The sequence below is a fragment of the Lipotes vexillifer genome, unplaced genomic scaffold (assembly GCF_000442215.2).
Source record: "Lipotes vexillifer unplaced genomic scaffold, Lipotes_vexillifer_v1.1 scaffold982, whole genome shotgun sequence".
Taxonomy (NCBI): Eukaryota; Metazoa; Chordata; class Mammalia; order Artiodactyla; family Lipotidae; genus Lipotes; species Lipotes vexillifer.
Window position 1 is genome coordinate 1505547 of NW_006789467.1, and position 13368 is coordinate 1518914.

The 13368-nt window shown below is 51.6% G+C and overlaps 1 protein-coding gene across 1 annotated transcript in view; it reads right to left on the reverse strand.

The window, feature by feature from the left end:
• The window catches only part of TRIM16 (tripartite motif containing 16), a 19104-nt gene extending 7380 nt beyond the window's left edge, over positions 1 to 11724 (reverse strand). Inside the window, exons 1-3 of the mRNA XM_007462654.1 lie at positions 11224 to 11724; positions 5368 to 5463; positions 2031 to 2264 (exon numbers count right to left, since the gene is read on the reverse strand). Of these exons, the coding sequence (XP_007462716.1) occupies positions 2031 to 2264; positions 5368 to 5463; positions 11224 to 11724 (831 nt within the window). The remainder of the gene's footprint in view (positions 1 to 2030; positions 2265 to 5367; positions 5464 to 11223) is intronic.
• Between the last annotated feature and the right edge of the window lie 1644 nt (positions 11725 to 13368).

Consider the following 13368-nt stretch of genomic DNA (forward strand, 5'->3'; position numbering starts at 1 on the left):
AAAAAAAAAAAAAAAAAAAAAAAATCAAGAGATACCAGGCACCCATGAGCAGATGCAATACATAGCCCAGACAGGGAATCGAAGAACAAATGTGTTACACCAACAGCACAGATGGCGGTAACATTCCTGCAAACTTCATTCTATCGGTACTTTTTTTTTTTTTTTTAACTAATTTAAACACAAGCCACGACAGGGATGGAGGAAAGGGTGTAGCACTTGGAAGATTCACAGACAAGTCCTCAGGCGGGAATGCTTGCTGCTGCATTTTCCTAGTCGGTTCAATCCAGTACAGTGTTCTCTAATTCTTGTTCTGTGCTTTAGAGTTTGAAAAGTGTTTTCACATAGATAAGCACATTAAGCCTCTCATGCTTCAAAACTGCAGTGATCAGGAAAGGTTGCTTTCAGGTGTAACACATTATCAAAATTCAAATGCAATGGAAGCACTGAATTACAGAGTGGGTACAGCAGAAAACTTAGTGATGAAAACAGTTGTACCAGAATGGTTAGATTAATGGAAGAGAAGAAAGAAGCCAAGCCAGAGAGTAGACAAGGAGAAAAATGAACATTTTACCACCATATGTAGAGTTAGTGCCATATATGATAAAAGTAACATTTTAGATCACTGGGGGGACTTCCCTGGTGGTCCAGTGGTTAAGACTCTACACTTCCAAGGCAGGGGGCGAGGGTTGGATCCCTGGTTGGGGCACTAAGATCCCTCATACCGCACGGCACGGCGAAAAAATAAAAAATAAAATAAAATAAAATGGTCTATTTCTAAAAAAAAGAATCACTGGGGAACAATACATGTCATTCTGATTGGCTAAAAATTTGTGGAAAAAAGAAGTTATGTTTAACTAAAATAAGTTGTCCTATACTAAAATATATTTTATACATATTAAAGTTTTTATGTTAAAGTTACAAAAGGAGAAAAAAATAAAGAGATTTTATTTCCTTTTTTAAATTATTTATATGGTCTTTAGGAAACTCATGACATGGGAAGCCAAATTTTTCTTCATACTTTCTTTGTTTTGATATTTAAAAGTAAAGGAACTGAAAGACATTCTTTGGTATGTCTGTCTGTCCCTGCTTCTCTTTCTCTCACTCACTACAAGGCTAACAATGATTATCTTGGGTGATGGGAATATGAATGATCGTGTTCCTTTATATTTTTCCATATTTTCCAAGTTTTTTTTTTCATAATAAACATTTACGTTTGCCGTTAACTAGAAGGGAATCTCTTCCCAAAATGCAATAAAAGAATTATTTGTATGTAGGAATGTTAGCACTGAAGGAGCCTTGGAAATCATTGACTCCGACCTGCTTGTTTATAAATGAGGAATTTGAGACCCAAGAAGGTTAAGCGACTTGCTAAAAACTACACAGCGCTCTAGTGACAGATCCAGGAGGATGGAATGTCTGATGGCACATGGCTTAACATACCATGAATGGCACATTGTAATGAAAGGTCTCATCTTCTCTGCTGGGCTGTCTGTCCTCAGTCACCCCAGCACGTGCCGCCCTCTCCGAAAGGCAGGAGGACCCGGGTCTCACCCCGGCCCAGCAAGCATCCCTCCACTGTCGGAGCGGTTTATAAAGTACACTGAGGCCTGAGCTCATCACCCCTCACCTGAAGTCCTCCCTGGGCTGCTGTGACTTCCCGATGAAGCATGAGCTTCTACAGCCAGATGCCCACCTGGCCCCGCCAGCCTCGCCTCCCATCACTCTGCGCCCAGCGCCCCACACCCCATCCTTGTGAAAGCACCTTACTTCCCCAAATCAGCTGTGCTGTCTCGAACCTCCCTGCCTTTGCACATGCCGTTGCCGCTGCTGGCACATGATGCGTCTTCCACGACCCGGTTCCAGCCTCTCCGCTCTGGAAAGCCCTCCCTCCTGTACCCCTGTACTCAGCTCCTCTCTGCCCTCACAGCTCCCTGCGCACCTGTTTATCAGCGGGCAGTCCCCTTCCCCCGTGCGCCACAGGCCGAGCAGAGCAAAGGTCTCCGTGGCATCAGCAGCACGGCAGCCCATACCTCCAGGAAAAGCACGGGGTTGCCGATGGCAGCGATTCTGTCCAGTTCCTGCCGGGCCTTCTCCATCTCTGAGCTCCTGTACTCCAGGTGGGTCTTGATGCCATTGGCCTGGCCCAGGGCAGCTTGTTCCTTCTCCTCCAAGAAAAGCATCATGTCAGCCTGGGCCTTCCTCATGGCGGCAAGGAGATCCCCAAACTGCTCCTTGGCCACCGCCTTTACCTCCGACACCGACACCTGGCGGGGCGGCGGGGCGGGGGGCGGGGGGAAGAACCTGTTAGTGAGGCGTCCAACCTCCTCAAAGCTCAACACGCAGAAACGCAAACCCGAGAAACCCGCAAATCAGGGAGCGATTTCCTATTGTAAAAGCAAGCCTTTATTCTCATTTGAATCCTGGGTTCCCGGAAACAAGAAGGACTCTCCAGGGTATAAGTACTTATTTGCCAATCATTCCCTTAGTCTCTCATGCATCAGATGAGAGAGTGAATTATCTGATTTCTGAGTCCAGCTCTGACAGTCGGGCTGCTCTTCAAATGTGTGACATCCATCTTCCAACCGGGACAATGTGCATATTCAGTATACTTGATAGTCATGTTTCTTGCGGTAAAATAATAATTTCGCTTCTTTGTACAAATCAGTAGCATGAATTTGCTTTCTTAGCATTTCATTTATGTCCACTTAAACTGCCCGCCGGGTCCATCTGAGCCAAAAGCACATTTAACCCTATGGTGTCTGTGCCAGGCACAAAATGTTTAGGGTGTGTGCAGGTGTCCACAGCACCTAAGCATCGCAGGACCAGCCTACCTATGCAGAATGGAATGCCACGTTCAAAAATATATAAAACAAATTCCATGTGATGAAGAGCAAGGATTTGCATGATGGCACTTGTGCACGTGGGATTCTATTCTTCCACATCCTTTACAAATGCCTTCAGTCAATGTCATATTTACAACTTCGAGCCATGTTTTCAACGGTTTCCACTTCTCTTTGGTAGTTCTTAGGTCCTGGTGCTGACGGCTCCCTCTGACAATGCCCAACTCCAGATCGTTGCCCCAACACAAATTACCTGGTTAAACTTCATGTAAAGTTCTTGGCAACACTTTCCTTTGCTCACCCTCCCTTCACCCCACTCCACAGCCCGGAGCCCATGCCCTGCCTGCCTCAATCTCCCCCACTGTCCCTCCCTGACCATCCCATCTGAGAGCCCTCTGAGCAGCCCCTCCAGGTACTATTTTCTGTTCTCCTGGGGTCCTGCCGCCTGCCTGGTCACTTTTTAATTACATAACATAGTAATACAATAACGGCCACATTTAGTAAGTGCTTATCATGGGCCGGGCACTGTTCTGAGCACTGTATACATATTCTCTCATGGCAACCCTAGAAGGTAAATACAGATGTCCCTCCATATCTGCGGATTCCACATTCACGAATTCAACCAACCACAGAACGAAAATATTTGGGAAAATATTCCAGAAAGTTCCAAAAAGCAAAACTAGCCTCTGCCAAGCTGGCCACTATTTACATAGCATTTACATCGTATCCGGTATTGTAAGTAATCTAGAGAAGATTTAAAGTATACGAGAGGATGTGCGTAGGTTTACATGCAAATACTAGGCCATTTTATACAAGGGACTTGAGCATCTGTGGATTTTGGTATCCGTGGTGGGGGGGATTGGGGGTTGTCCTAAAACCAATCCCCTGAGGACACCAAGGCACGACTGTACTACTACAGTCCCCATTTCTTAGATAAAGAAACTAAAGCACCACTATTGCAACAGACTGAGTAATTCTTAGGTCAAGGGAGCAATATTCCCAGGCTCTCCTGTCCCATCAATCTAGGGGCCCTGGACGATTCTTGTTGTCTCTGTGTCCTCATGTACTTCCTACATGGTGGCCACTGTGGTACCTACCTCACCTGGGTACCATGCAGTTAAGAGAAGAACTGAGTAGGGATCAAAGTGTCCGGAAAATAAAGAGCTGGAAAAAGGCAAGATGCTCCATGCGGTTCTCCAGATTACATGGAGCATGGAAATCAACAATCTCTGAAGGTTTCCAAGACTTTAAAGGGATAATCATTGTTCTTCTTTTCATAAGATTATATGGGTAAGAAATAGGTATTCATTCTTCCACAGCTAGTTAGTTATAAACACCAAGGAGGAAGAAATTAAGTTGAAATGGTTACATGTATTAGATATGGATGGATGGATGGATGGATGGGTGAGTGGATGGGTAGGTGATGGATGGATGGATGGGTGGATGGATGGTTGGATGGATGGATAGATGGATGGGTGGATGGATGGATGGATAGGTGGGTGGATGGATGGATGGGTGGGTGGATGGATGGACGGATGGGTGGATGGGTGGATGGATGGATGGATGGATGGATGGATGGATGGATGGATGGACGGACGGGTGGACGGATGGATGGATGGATGGATGGATGGATGGGTGAGTGGATGGGTAGGTGATGGATGGATGGATGGACGGATGGGTGGATGGACGGATGGATGAATGGATGGGTGGATGGATGGATAGATAGGTGGGTGGATGGATGGATGGGTGGATGGACGGACGGACGGATGGATGGATAATAGATACGTAGGTGGATGGATGGATGAATGGATAGAATCATTCTTGATATGAGAAGATGCTGCTGCTGACTGACTGCCATAGGGTAGTTGTTTTGCATTCTCCTCTGAGTTGTGGTTACTGGCTTGCCACTAATGAGAAAACTTTGTGGAACTGTTTGGGTCTACTTAGAGTTTATTATAGAAAGTGGTCATAAACCAGAGAGACTAAAACTAAGTAGCCTGGCACGCCACTGGCCTTATCAAGTACCATCCACTAATCCAGCAGCTCTCACCTCTCTTTCCTGGCTGCCAGGATTTAGGACTGGTGAGAATTGCATGCAGAACACCCTCCTATGATGGAAGAATCCAAGATTATGCGTAATTTCTGGAGCTCTGGCTAACCACCCCCCTTGACTCCCACATACACCCTTTTCTCCCGGTCAAAAAAGCATATGCACATGTACAAATATGGACACTGTCATTACAGGACTAGCTTGCTTCTACTCTATAACATTAAAAAGTAAATCACTTGCCAGTTCTGAATCTTGAACTAATTTCATAGCAAATCCCCATAACAAGTTGAAGCCCCCCTGCAGTGTGGCCGACCTTATCTGTACCCACAGTTCTCACCCAATGATAAAACCCATGGGGCCCGTGGACACGGGGGCCGGGCCTGCACCCTGCATCCCACAACCCCGGGTGGGCCTGGCTGAGCATGCGGCAGCTGCCAGGTGTGCCAAAGCCTGGCAGGTGACCCCGGCCAGCCTTACCAGAACGGATTTATGATTGGCTTGGAGCCTGGCGATGGCGTTTTCATTCAACTTGAGTTTCCGCTCCAGGTCTAACTGGGTGATCCGAAGCTCAGCCTAAGAAGAGGAAAGGTCAGCATCAAGGGGGAAGGAGCCCCGGGCACTCGGAAGGTCCCCAGGAGCACGGGCACCGTCTGCCCTTCTTCCGTGGAAAGGGGAGTCTGTCTCAGAAGCTGCTCTCAGAAGCCAGGCTGGAGCACCCACCCTCACTGGAGGCACAGAGGGTCAGCTGTGTGCCGGCACTTCCTGGGGTGAACTGGCTAAAATGCAGGGAGAGCTTACACTGCACTGGGCATCGCTTCAAGCATTTCTCTGTGTCACCTCTTATCATCCTGACCATGCCCATAGCAGGTAAACACATTATCTCCATGGCACAGGTGAGAAAATGGAGCCACCTATCCAAGGTCACACAGTTGTCAGTGGAGTTGAGTCCAGCCCATCCGGCCCAGAACAGCCTGACAAGGAGCACAGGGCGCCTGAAGTCGGGGGTGGGCATCCCAGGGTTTCTAGTTAGCAGATGAGACTTCGGGAAAATCTACTTAACGCCTCCACACTTGCATTTCTTCACCTGTGAGGTGGGAGCAGCTAAAGTGCCCAATTCACAGGGTTCCCGCAAGGATGGGAGGAGTGTGAGCAGGAACTCTGTACAGTAGCGGGCACGTTGCAGACGCTCCATCCGTGTCGGTGGTGTCATTATCCTCATCATCGTTACTAGCACCACCTCGGCTGCTTTCCATCACGGACTCATTCTCTGCCGGATGCAGGCAGAGCAAACCCGCCCCGCCGAGGCAAGCGCCCGCCTGAGAACCCCGGGTTTGCCCACGTCGACATCCCTGCCCAGCCCCACTCTCGCCTCCTGAAACTCCCCAAGCACTGTCTGCCGAGAATGTGCCGAGGCATGAAACCAGAGCCTTTGCAAACTTCAGAGGCTCTGTCACTTTCTGCGTCCACAAGGGCACAAGACAGCAGCAACAGAAAGAAGAGCTTTCACTGATTTTCACAGCAGCGTGTGTCTGCACTCCAGCTGTGTCGTCATTCGCCCGAACTGAACTCGGGGTGCGGGGGCACCGTGACGCGTCTCTCCTTCCTCCCACTGAAGCCCACGTGAAATCCCAGGCCCCAGTGGTGGCAGCCCAGGCAGGCAGGGGACTCGCATCCCTCTGCAGAAGCCCGACAACGTTTGCTCAGGCCCTGTGGCCCTGACTCAGAGCCAAGTGAGCCCGGGTGACCTCCCGCCCCTGAGACCTGAGACCTGATGCCCGGGAGTGGGAGAAGCATGGAAGATGCGGGGTCCGGCCTATTTGGGGGCAACGTGGAATCTTGGTCTGTCTAGAAGGCTTATTACGCAGTGACCTGCTCCAGGACGGGAGGGGACATGAGCTGCTTGTTGAAAGGTGGCGGGAGGCACAACAGAACACACAGTAGCAACAAGTGCAGAGCGTGTTAAAGCGGTCGGCCCCAGAACCATCCGGGGACACAGGAGACCCCCAGAGTGTCCAGGGAGGGGGCTTCTCCCCACTGTCTGCGGACTGCCATAAAAGGAGAAAGGGACTCCCGAGTGCCTAATGGGGACCTCTGAGTGAGTCACCCCACAAGCAAGCACTCCTGCTTACCACAAGAGGCGGGGCCACTTCGGAGACCAGCATCTCCAGTTTTTCCTGTTCCCAGGAAATGACGGGGTGCCTCAGACCCTGGCTCCAGGGTGTCCCAAGACGTCAGCCATATGCACATCGCAGGCCCAGGCGGGCCCCACACAAAAGCAGGAGAGCAGTGTCAATGAGAGTAGACGGTCCCATGCCCAAGGGCACAGAGAGTTCTCCCCACTTCAGCGGGGTGAGGACAGATGCTGTGCAAAAGGCACCATATCTGGGGTACAAGACCTGCCCCTCTCAGGCTCTACGACCCTCATCAGATGGTTTAGCGTCTCCTCTGGTGCCTCAAGAATATGTTAACAAAATCGTTCTTGCTTCTGTCTCCAGGGCAAAGGTGGTACCCAGCTCAGTGGCCAGGGTCGGGTTAGAGATGCAAACTGGAACCGCAGGGGGAGGGAGAAGAGAGAAGGAGATTCCAGATGGTGTCAGCTGCTTTGTGTTTCCCTCTGGAGAGTCTGTGTCTGGGACCACTAGGGTCCCAGCTGGGCCCTGACTTCACCCCTTGGCCAGCTGATCAGAGATCACTACATGCCTGTCCAGTTATATAAGACACCGTCCCTGCTCTTGAAAGACGCACAGCCTGGTGGAATGTTCAGGATAAAACAAGTTGCATAATACTGAGTCCAAGGCACTCCTCGGAACTTCTAGAAGAAATTCTCCTGAACAGCCTCAAACCATCCGCCTTTTGGCAGCAGATGGGCCGTGAACAATGCTGGTTAACGGCACCCCCAAGAAGCGGGAACACTTGTAGGTCTCAGAACTCAGCTCCTGCTCTAGCTGGAGACTGTGTCCGAGACCCCCACCATATCCTGAGCTTTCTGGAACCAATGCTGAGATCGGATGCAGTGACCTGCCACTAATGGACTTGAAGGTCTAAAACGGGGCCCAGCCGAGGCTTCCTTCCCCCAAGATACCTGCCCTGACCTCACTGCCGGGGGTCTTCCTCCTTGGAACACGCAGCAGGGCCTTTGTGCTGCCCCAGCCCTTTGGCATCCAGGGAGACGTGGACCTTCCCTGGCTTCCTGACTACAGCCCACGCTCCCTGAGATAGTGTAGCACACTTAGCCCATAGAAAGTGCTTGATAATGTTTGATAAACTTGAAAAGGAACAGAAAAGAACAAACAGGAAAGCAGTCACAGAAAGAGTGCAAACTTCACAACTCACACACACACGCATGCCACAGCTTCATTTCCCAGCAGTGAGCCTGAGTTCAGAGAAGGTGAGTGGAGTTAAGATTAGCTGCTCTTAAAAGCTAAGGGAAGGGCTTCCCTGGTGGTCCAGTGGTTAGGGCTCTGCACTTCCACTGCAGGGGGCACAGTGGTCGGGGAAGTTCTGCATGCTGCAGGGTGAGGCCAAACAGAAACAAAAAGCTAAGGGACAGGGGTGGCCTGGGAGTTTGGGGTTGGTGGATGCAAACCATTACATGTAGAATATGGATAAACAACAAGGTCCTACTGTACAGCACAGAGAACTGTGCCCAATCTCCTGGGATAAACCATAATTGAAAAGAATATTAAAAAAGAATGTCTATATGTGTAAAACTGAGGCACTTTGCTGTACAGCAGAAATTAACACAACATTGTAAATCAACTACACTTCCATTTTTAAAAAAAAAAAAAAAACAACTAAGAGGCTTTGGGACGCTGGCCTGGACAAGGGGAAGAGCTGAGTCCCCATTGGGAAGAGGTGGGCCCAGCGGCACAGAACAAATAATCAGAGAACACCCAGAATATTCCCAAATCCAGAGTTTTCGCCTACTGGCATAGCTAGAGACCGTGGGAGCCTCAGAAGGGGCTCTGTCGGTGAACTGAGAAATCTATCGCTCTGTGGACCCCATGCAGCTCCCGGCCGCTCTGTGTCCCTGTGGCTGACCCTGCTGTTCACGGTTTCCCTTGCACAACATTCCTGAGTGACTAGCGCTTAACTTGATGCAAAGTGACCTTCAGCAAGCAGCTCCAGCGGGCTTGGGCTGGCTGGAGGAAAGATGGAGCTTCTGGAGCCTTACTTATGTCTAATAAGACTTTCAAAATAATCCTGGTGGTGGCTGCAGCCTCATCCAGGTACTGTGTCTTTGGAGCTGGTCTCCTGGGCTCCTTGCTAGAAACCTTTTGGCTCCTGAGCCGTGGCAGGGCCACCCAAAAAGCGCTTACAGAGCACACACTCACTCTCAGAGTTGAAAGCAAGGATGCAGGGTGGAAAGGCAGGAACTCTGATAGGCACACCAGGGAGCAGAGGCTGGGAACTGGGCCCGCACCAAGGATCTGGGGTACGGGGCTGCTGCATCGCACCTGTAACCGGCCTGCTTTCAGCACCAAGAACTGCCCCAGTTGTCTGTATTTTACCTGACACAGCTCCCTCCTGGGATGTCTGAATTTGGGGTTCCACACACAAGCAACACAACTCTCCCTGCTCAGAATGACAATTACCCTACGTCTCTGTAATGCACCAGCTTTACACTACGTTAAAATTCATATTGTAGCTATGCTGCTACAGGCATAGAACTTCTGAAAGCGAACAGAAGAAAGAGTAGATCGTGGTGTCTGCCTCTGAGGAGGGAGATGGGCAGATCCAGGCTGGGGGGAGGGCTTTTCTGGGAAAATCTATCTCAGTATTTGGTGGAGATTGTTTCTGAACGGGGGCATGCATCACTTTTCCAGTTAAACGTAACAGAATTCAGGTATTACACCCTGAACAAGGGAAAAGCGGTACACTCTGCTTTAATCTCTCTACGACATGTGTGGCAGGGTTTTGGCGCAAAATAAATAAAGTAAGGTCATAATATTGTGACCTCGGGGTCCTTCCCTGTGTTCCTCCAGTGGGGTGGCTTTCCAGAAGCTTCCATTCCTACTCCATGGCTTAGTCATCTGTATGAGTCTGGACAAATTCGGTGAAGATGAAAAGAGTCACCACCTCAGTGAGCTATTCCAGGACTGGATGGGAAAATCCATGGAAAGCACATAGCACACGGCAAGGCTCCATGAAGACCACGTAGTCAGTCATGGAGCTTTATCCTCTGACCTGTCTGCTGACGCAGAGCCTCCTCTGTGAACGTGGCTGTGAATGTGGGGAGTGGGTGGCAGTGACCTGCTCTCCTGACTGGACATTTCCTGGCACTGGAAATGCTGGGAACTGTTGGCAAGTGGACTGTGGAGTTGATAACGGTGACTCACTGGCATCTGGAATGCAGAGCTTTCTGGAGCAATTCCCACTAACGCTGGATAAAATCCACGCTTAAGGGAGGGTGTGGAGAAGCGGGTCCTGCTCCAGGAAGCTCCCTGTCTGCTGCCCAGGAAGCCCGGGGCCAAGACGCGGCCATGGGCCGTGCTCAGCGCAGACAGGGAGCTGCCCGGAGTCTGGACACAAGAAATGTGGGACAAAAGGAGTGCACTTCCCCACTGAGAACAAACATGCTCGTGGCAAGTCCGAGTCTGAGAAACGAGGCATATGAATCCATTCCCAGGAACTTCTCCAGACTCTCAGCTTTCTCAGGGCAAAGAAAAGCCCGCTGTTCTAGAAACGGCTGCCCTACCCGATGGGAATAAAGTTACAGGCTATGAGCACAGCATTTCTCAGTCTCTCCTGATACCTCTATCTGATGAGGAGATTTATTTTCCCTAAGGTAAGCAGTCCTTGACATTGTACCCGGAGGGAAGTTTCCAGTTCTCTGTTACCTCGGCACTATTCAAGCTCTTGGATTTCATACCCGGTATCTCCAAAGGGGCCCTCGCTACTGATCTCTTGTTTTGGGTAAAGGGAAAAAGAGAACTTCGGGCAAAGTTTTGGCTCTTTTCTCTTGAATTTCTGCTAAGCTTTACATTGCATTCATTGCCACTCAGATCCAGCCAGAGGGAAACACCTTCTGCACCCAACACCCACCCATGGATGAGTCACCAAAAGCTGAGTGAGAAATAGCAGGTAACTCGCCACAGGGCGACAGACGCAGACAGAGAGATTACAGGGACAGCAGGACCGAGATGGCGACAGAGTAACCAACTCGAGTTTCCAAAGCAAGAGCAAGAGACAGGGTTGCAGGCTGCACAGCCAGGGGCCAAAGCTAAGAGCACAGGAGTGAAGCCGGCAGCCCCAGGAGCTGAGGCAGAGGCCAGGCCTCTACCTGGCCCACGGCCTCCCCACCTCCCTCTCCGCACGGACCCCGGCACTTGCCTCCTTGTCCCTGTGGGCGGCATCGAGGGAGACAGAGGCATGGCCCCTGTGCTCGGCCCGGCTGCACTCCTGGCAGATGCATTGCCCATCGGGGCAGCAGAAGGCAACCAGGGGGCTGTGGTGGGCCGGGCACACGAGCAGGTCCCGGTCCTTCATGGGCTCTGTCAGCTGGTGGCTGTGCAGCCTGCTGTTCTCCTGGTGCGGCCGCAGGTGCTCCGGGCAGTAGTTCACCATGCAGGTCCGGCAGGACTTCACGGCCCTCACCCTGCTGGCCCCGAGGCAGAAGTCGCACAGGACCTCCGCCTCCGCCTCCGCCCCAGGACCCCCCTGCCAGGCAGAGCCATGGCTCTGTCCCCAGCTCTCCCCCGGGGAGCTCCCGGGGGAGGCTGCATCCTCTTCTGCTGCTGGGCTGGCCGACCCAGAGTCTGGGCTGAGAGTGGCCAGAGGGTGAGCGGGAACCCCGGGCAGCGGCCCTGGAGCCACCAGATCAAACTCAGCCATGTGGAAGTTCTGCGCCAGAGCTGGGCTTCCTCTGCTCCTGGGTGCAGAATCCTGCGGGCCCCAGTCAGATGGGAGAACCACGCCCAGCTGACTGCAGCTGCCACAGGATTTTAACTGTTTCCTCCCCACAGAGGAAGCTCGGTCGGTTGTCATCACTCTGCTCGGCTTAGAGGACGGCCAGCTGCAGTGGCCACAAGGCAGCCCGGGTCCCCAGGCTCAGGGAGGCCCAGGCTGTCTCCCCACAGGCTCCGACCCGTCCTCCAGCCCAGACCCGAAACTGCTATTCTTCTGTGAACCATTCGCCCCCCCCCCCCCCAATCTCAGCCAAGCTGGGGGATCGGTCTGGAAAGGACTGGAGATTCCTGAGCTCTGCAGTCAAAGCCGACGTTGCTTTACATGGCTTGACAGGTTCGATTTTTTGTTTTCAGTTTTTCTCTATTTATTTTTTTTGGCTGCACTGCGTGGCATGGGGGACCTTAGTTCCCTGACCAGGGATCCAACCTGCGCCCCCTGCACTGGAAGCATGGAATCTTAACCACTGCACCACCAGGGAAGTCCCCTGTTTTCAATTTTTAAAGGGACCCAGAATGTAAGGACTTTAGCAGTAGGGCAGTCCTCGTCCCTTCCCACCTCGTAGAACTGGAGGTGAAACAGCTGGCAAGAGGATCCGTGTCTCTGACCCTGACCTTTCCCATATGACCTTCTGGCACATTCCAGGAGATGGACTCCTCTCGGAGGGGGATTCAGTGGCGATCAGGAGGCTCAGGAAGAACGTGCCTCCTTCCACATAAAGCTCTAAGCAGACAGCCCTCCCGGGCTGCACAACCTGCCCAGTGGCTCCTATGGAGGGGTGGGCGCTTTATCCACTTACTAAGGTTTTCCTAGACGAGGTGTATGGGTTTGCTCCCAGTGCCATAACAAAGTACCACAGACTGGTTGGTTTAAACAACAGAAATTTATCTTCTCCCAGTTCTGGAGGCTGGATGTCCAAGATCAAGGTGTCGGCAGGGTTGGTCTCTCTTGAGGGCTCTCTCCTTGGTGTGTAGACAGCCGTCTTCCCCGTGTATCTTTACATGCTCTCCCCTCTGTACACATCTGTGTCCTAATCTCTTTTTATAAGGACAGCAGTCAGATTTGGATTAGGGCCCAACCTCATGACCTCATCCTACCTTAATGACCTCTTGCAAAGCCCAGTCTCAAAATACAGTCACATTCTGAGGTACTGGGGGTTATGAAAGGGAACGGGGCCCCGTGGGGCTCCCAGACATGGAGGGCTTTTTCTTTTGTCCCGCATTTATTGTAGGCAAGACTCCAGCCTCCATGACCTTCCCTGACCTTCCCTGAGATCCAAAGGGCAGATTCCCTTTGAACAGTTGCTCCTCAAGGGAGAAGCAGTCAAAAAGCCGCCTGAGACACGATTCAAGGGACCAGAGAAGCTCATCAAGATTAGGAGATCCGGGCTTCCCTGGTGGCGCAGTGGTTGAGAGTCCGCCTGCCGATGCGGGGGACGCAGGTTCGTGCCCCGGTCCAGGAAGATCCCACATGCCGCGGAGCGGCTGGGCCCGTGAGCCATGGCCGCTGGGCCTGTGCGTCCGGAGACTGTGCTCCGCAACGGGAGAGGCCACAACAGTGAGAGCCCCGCGT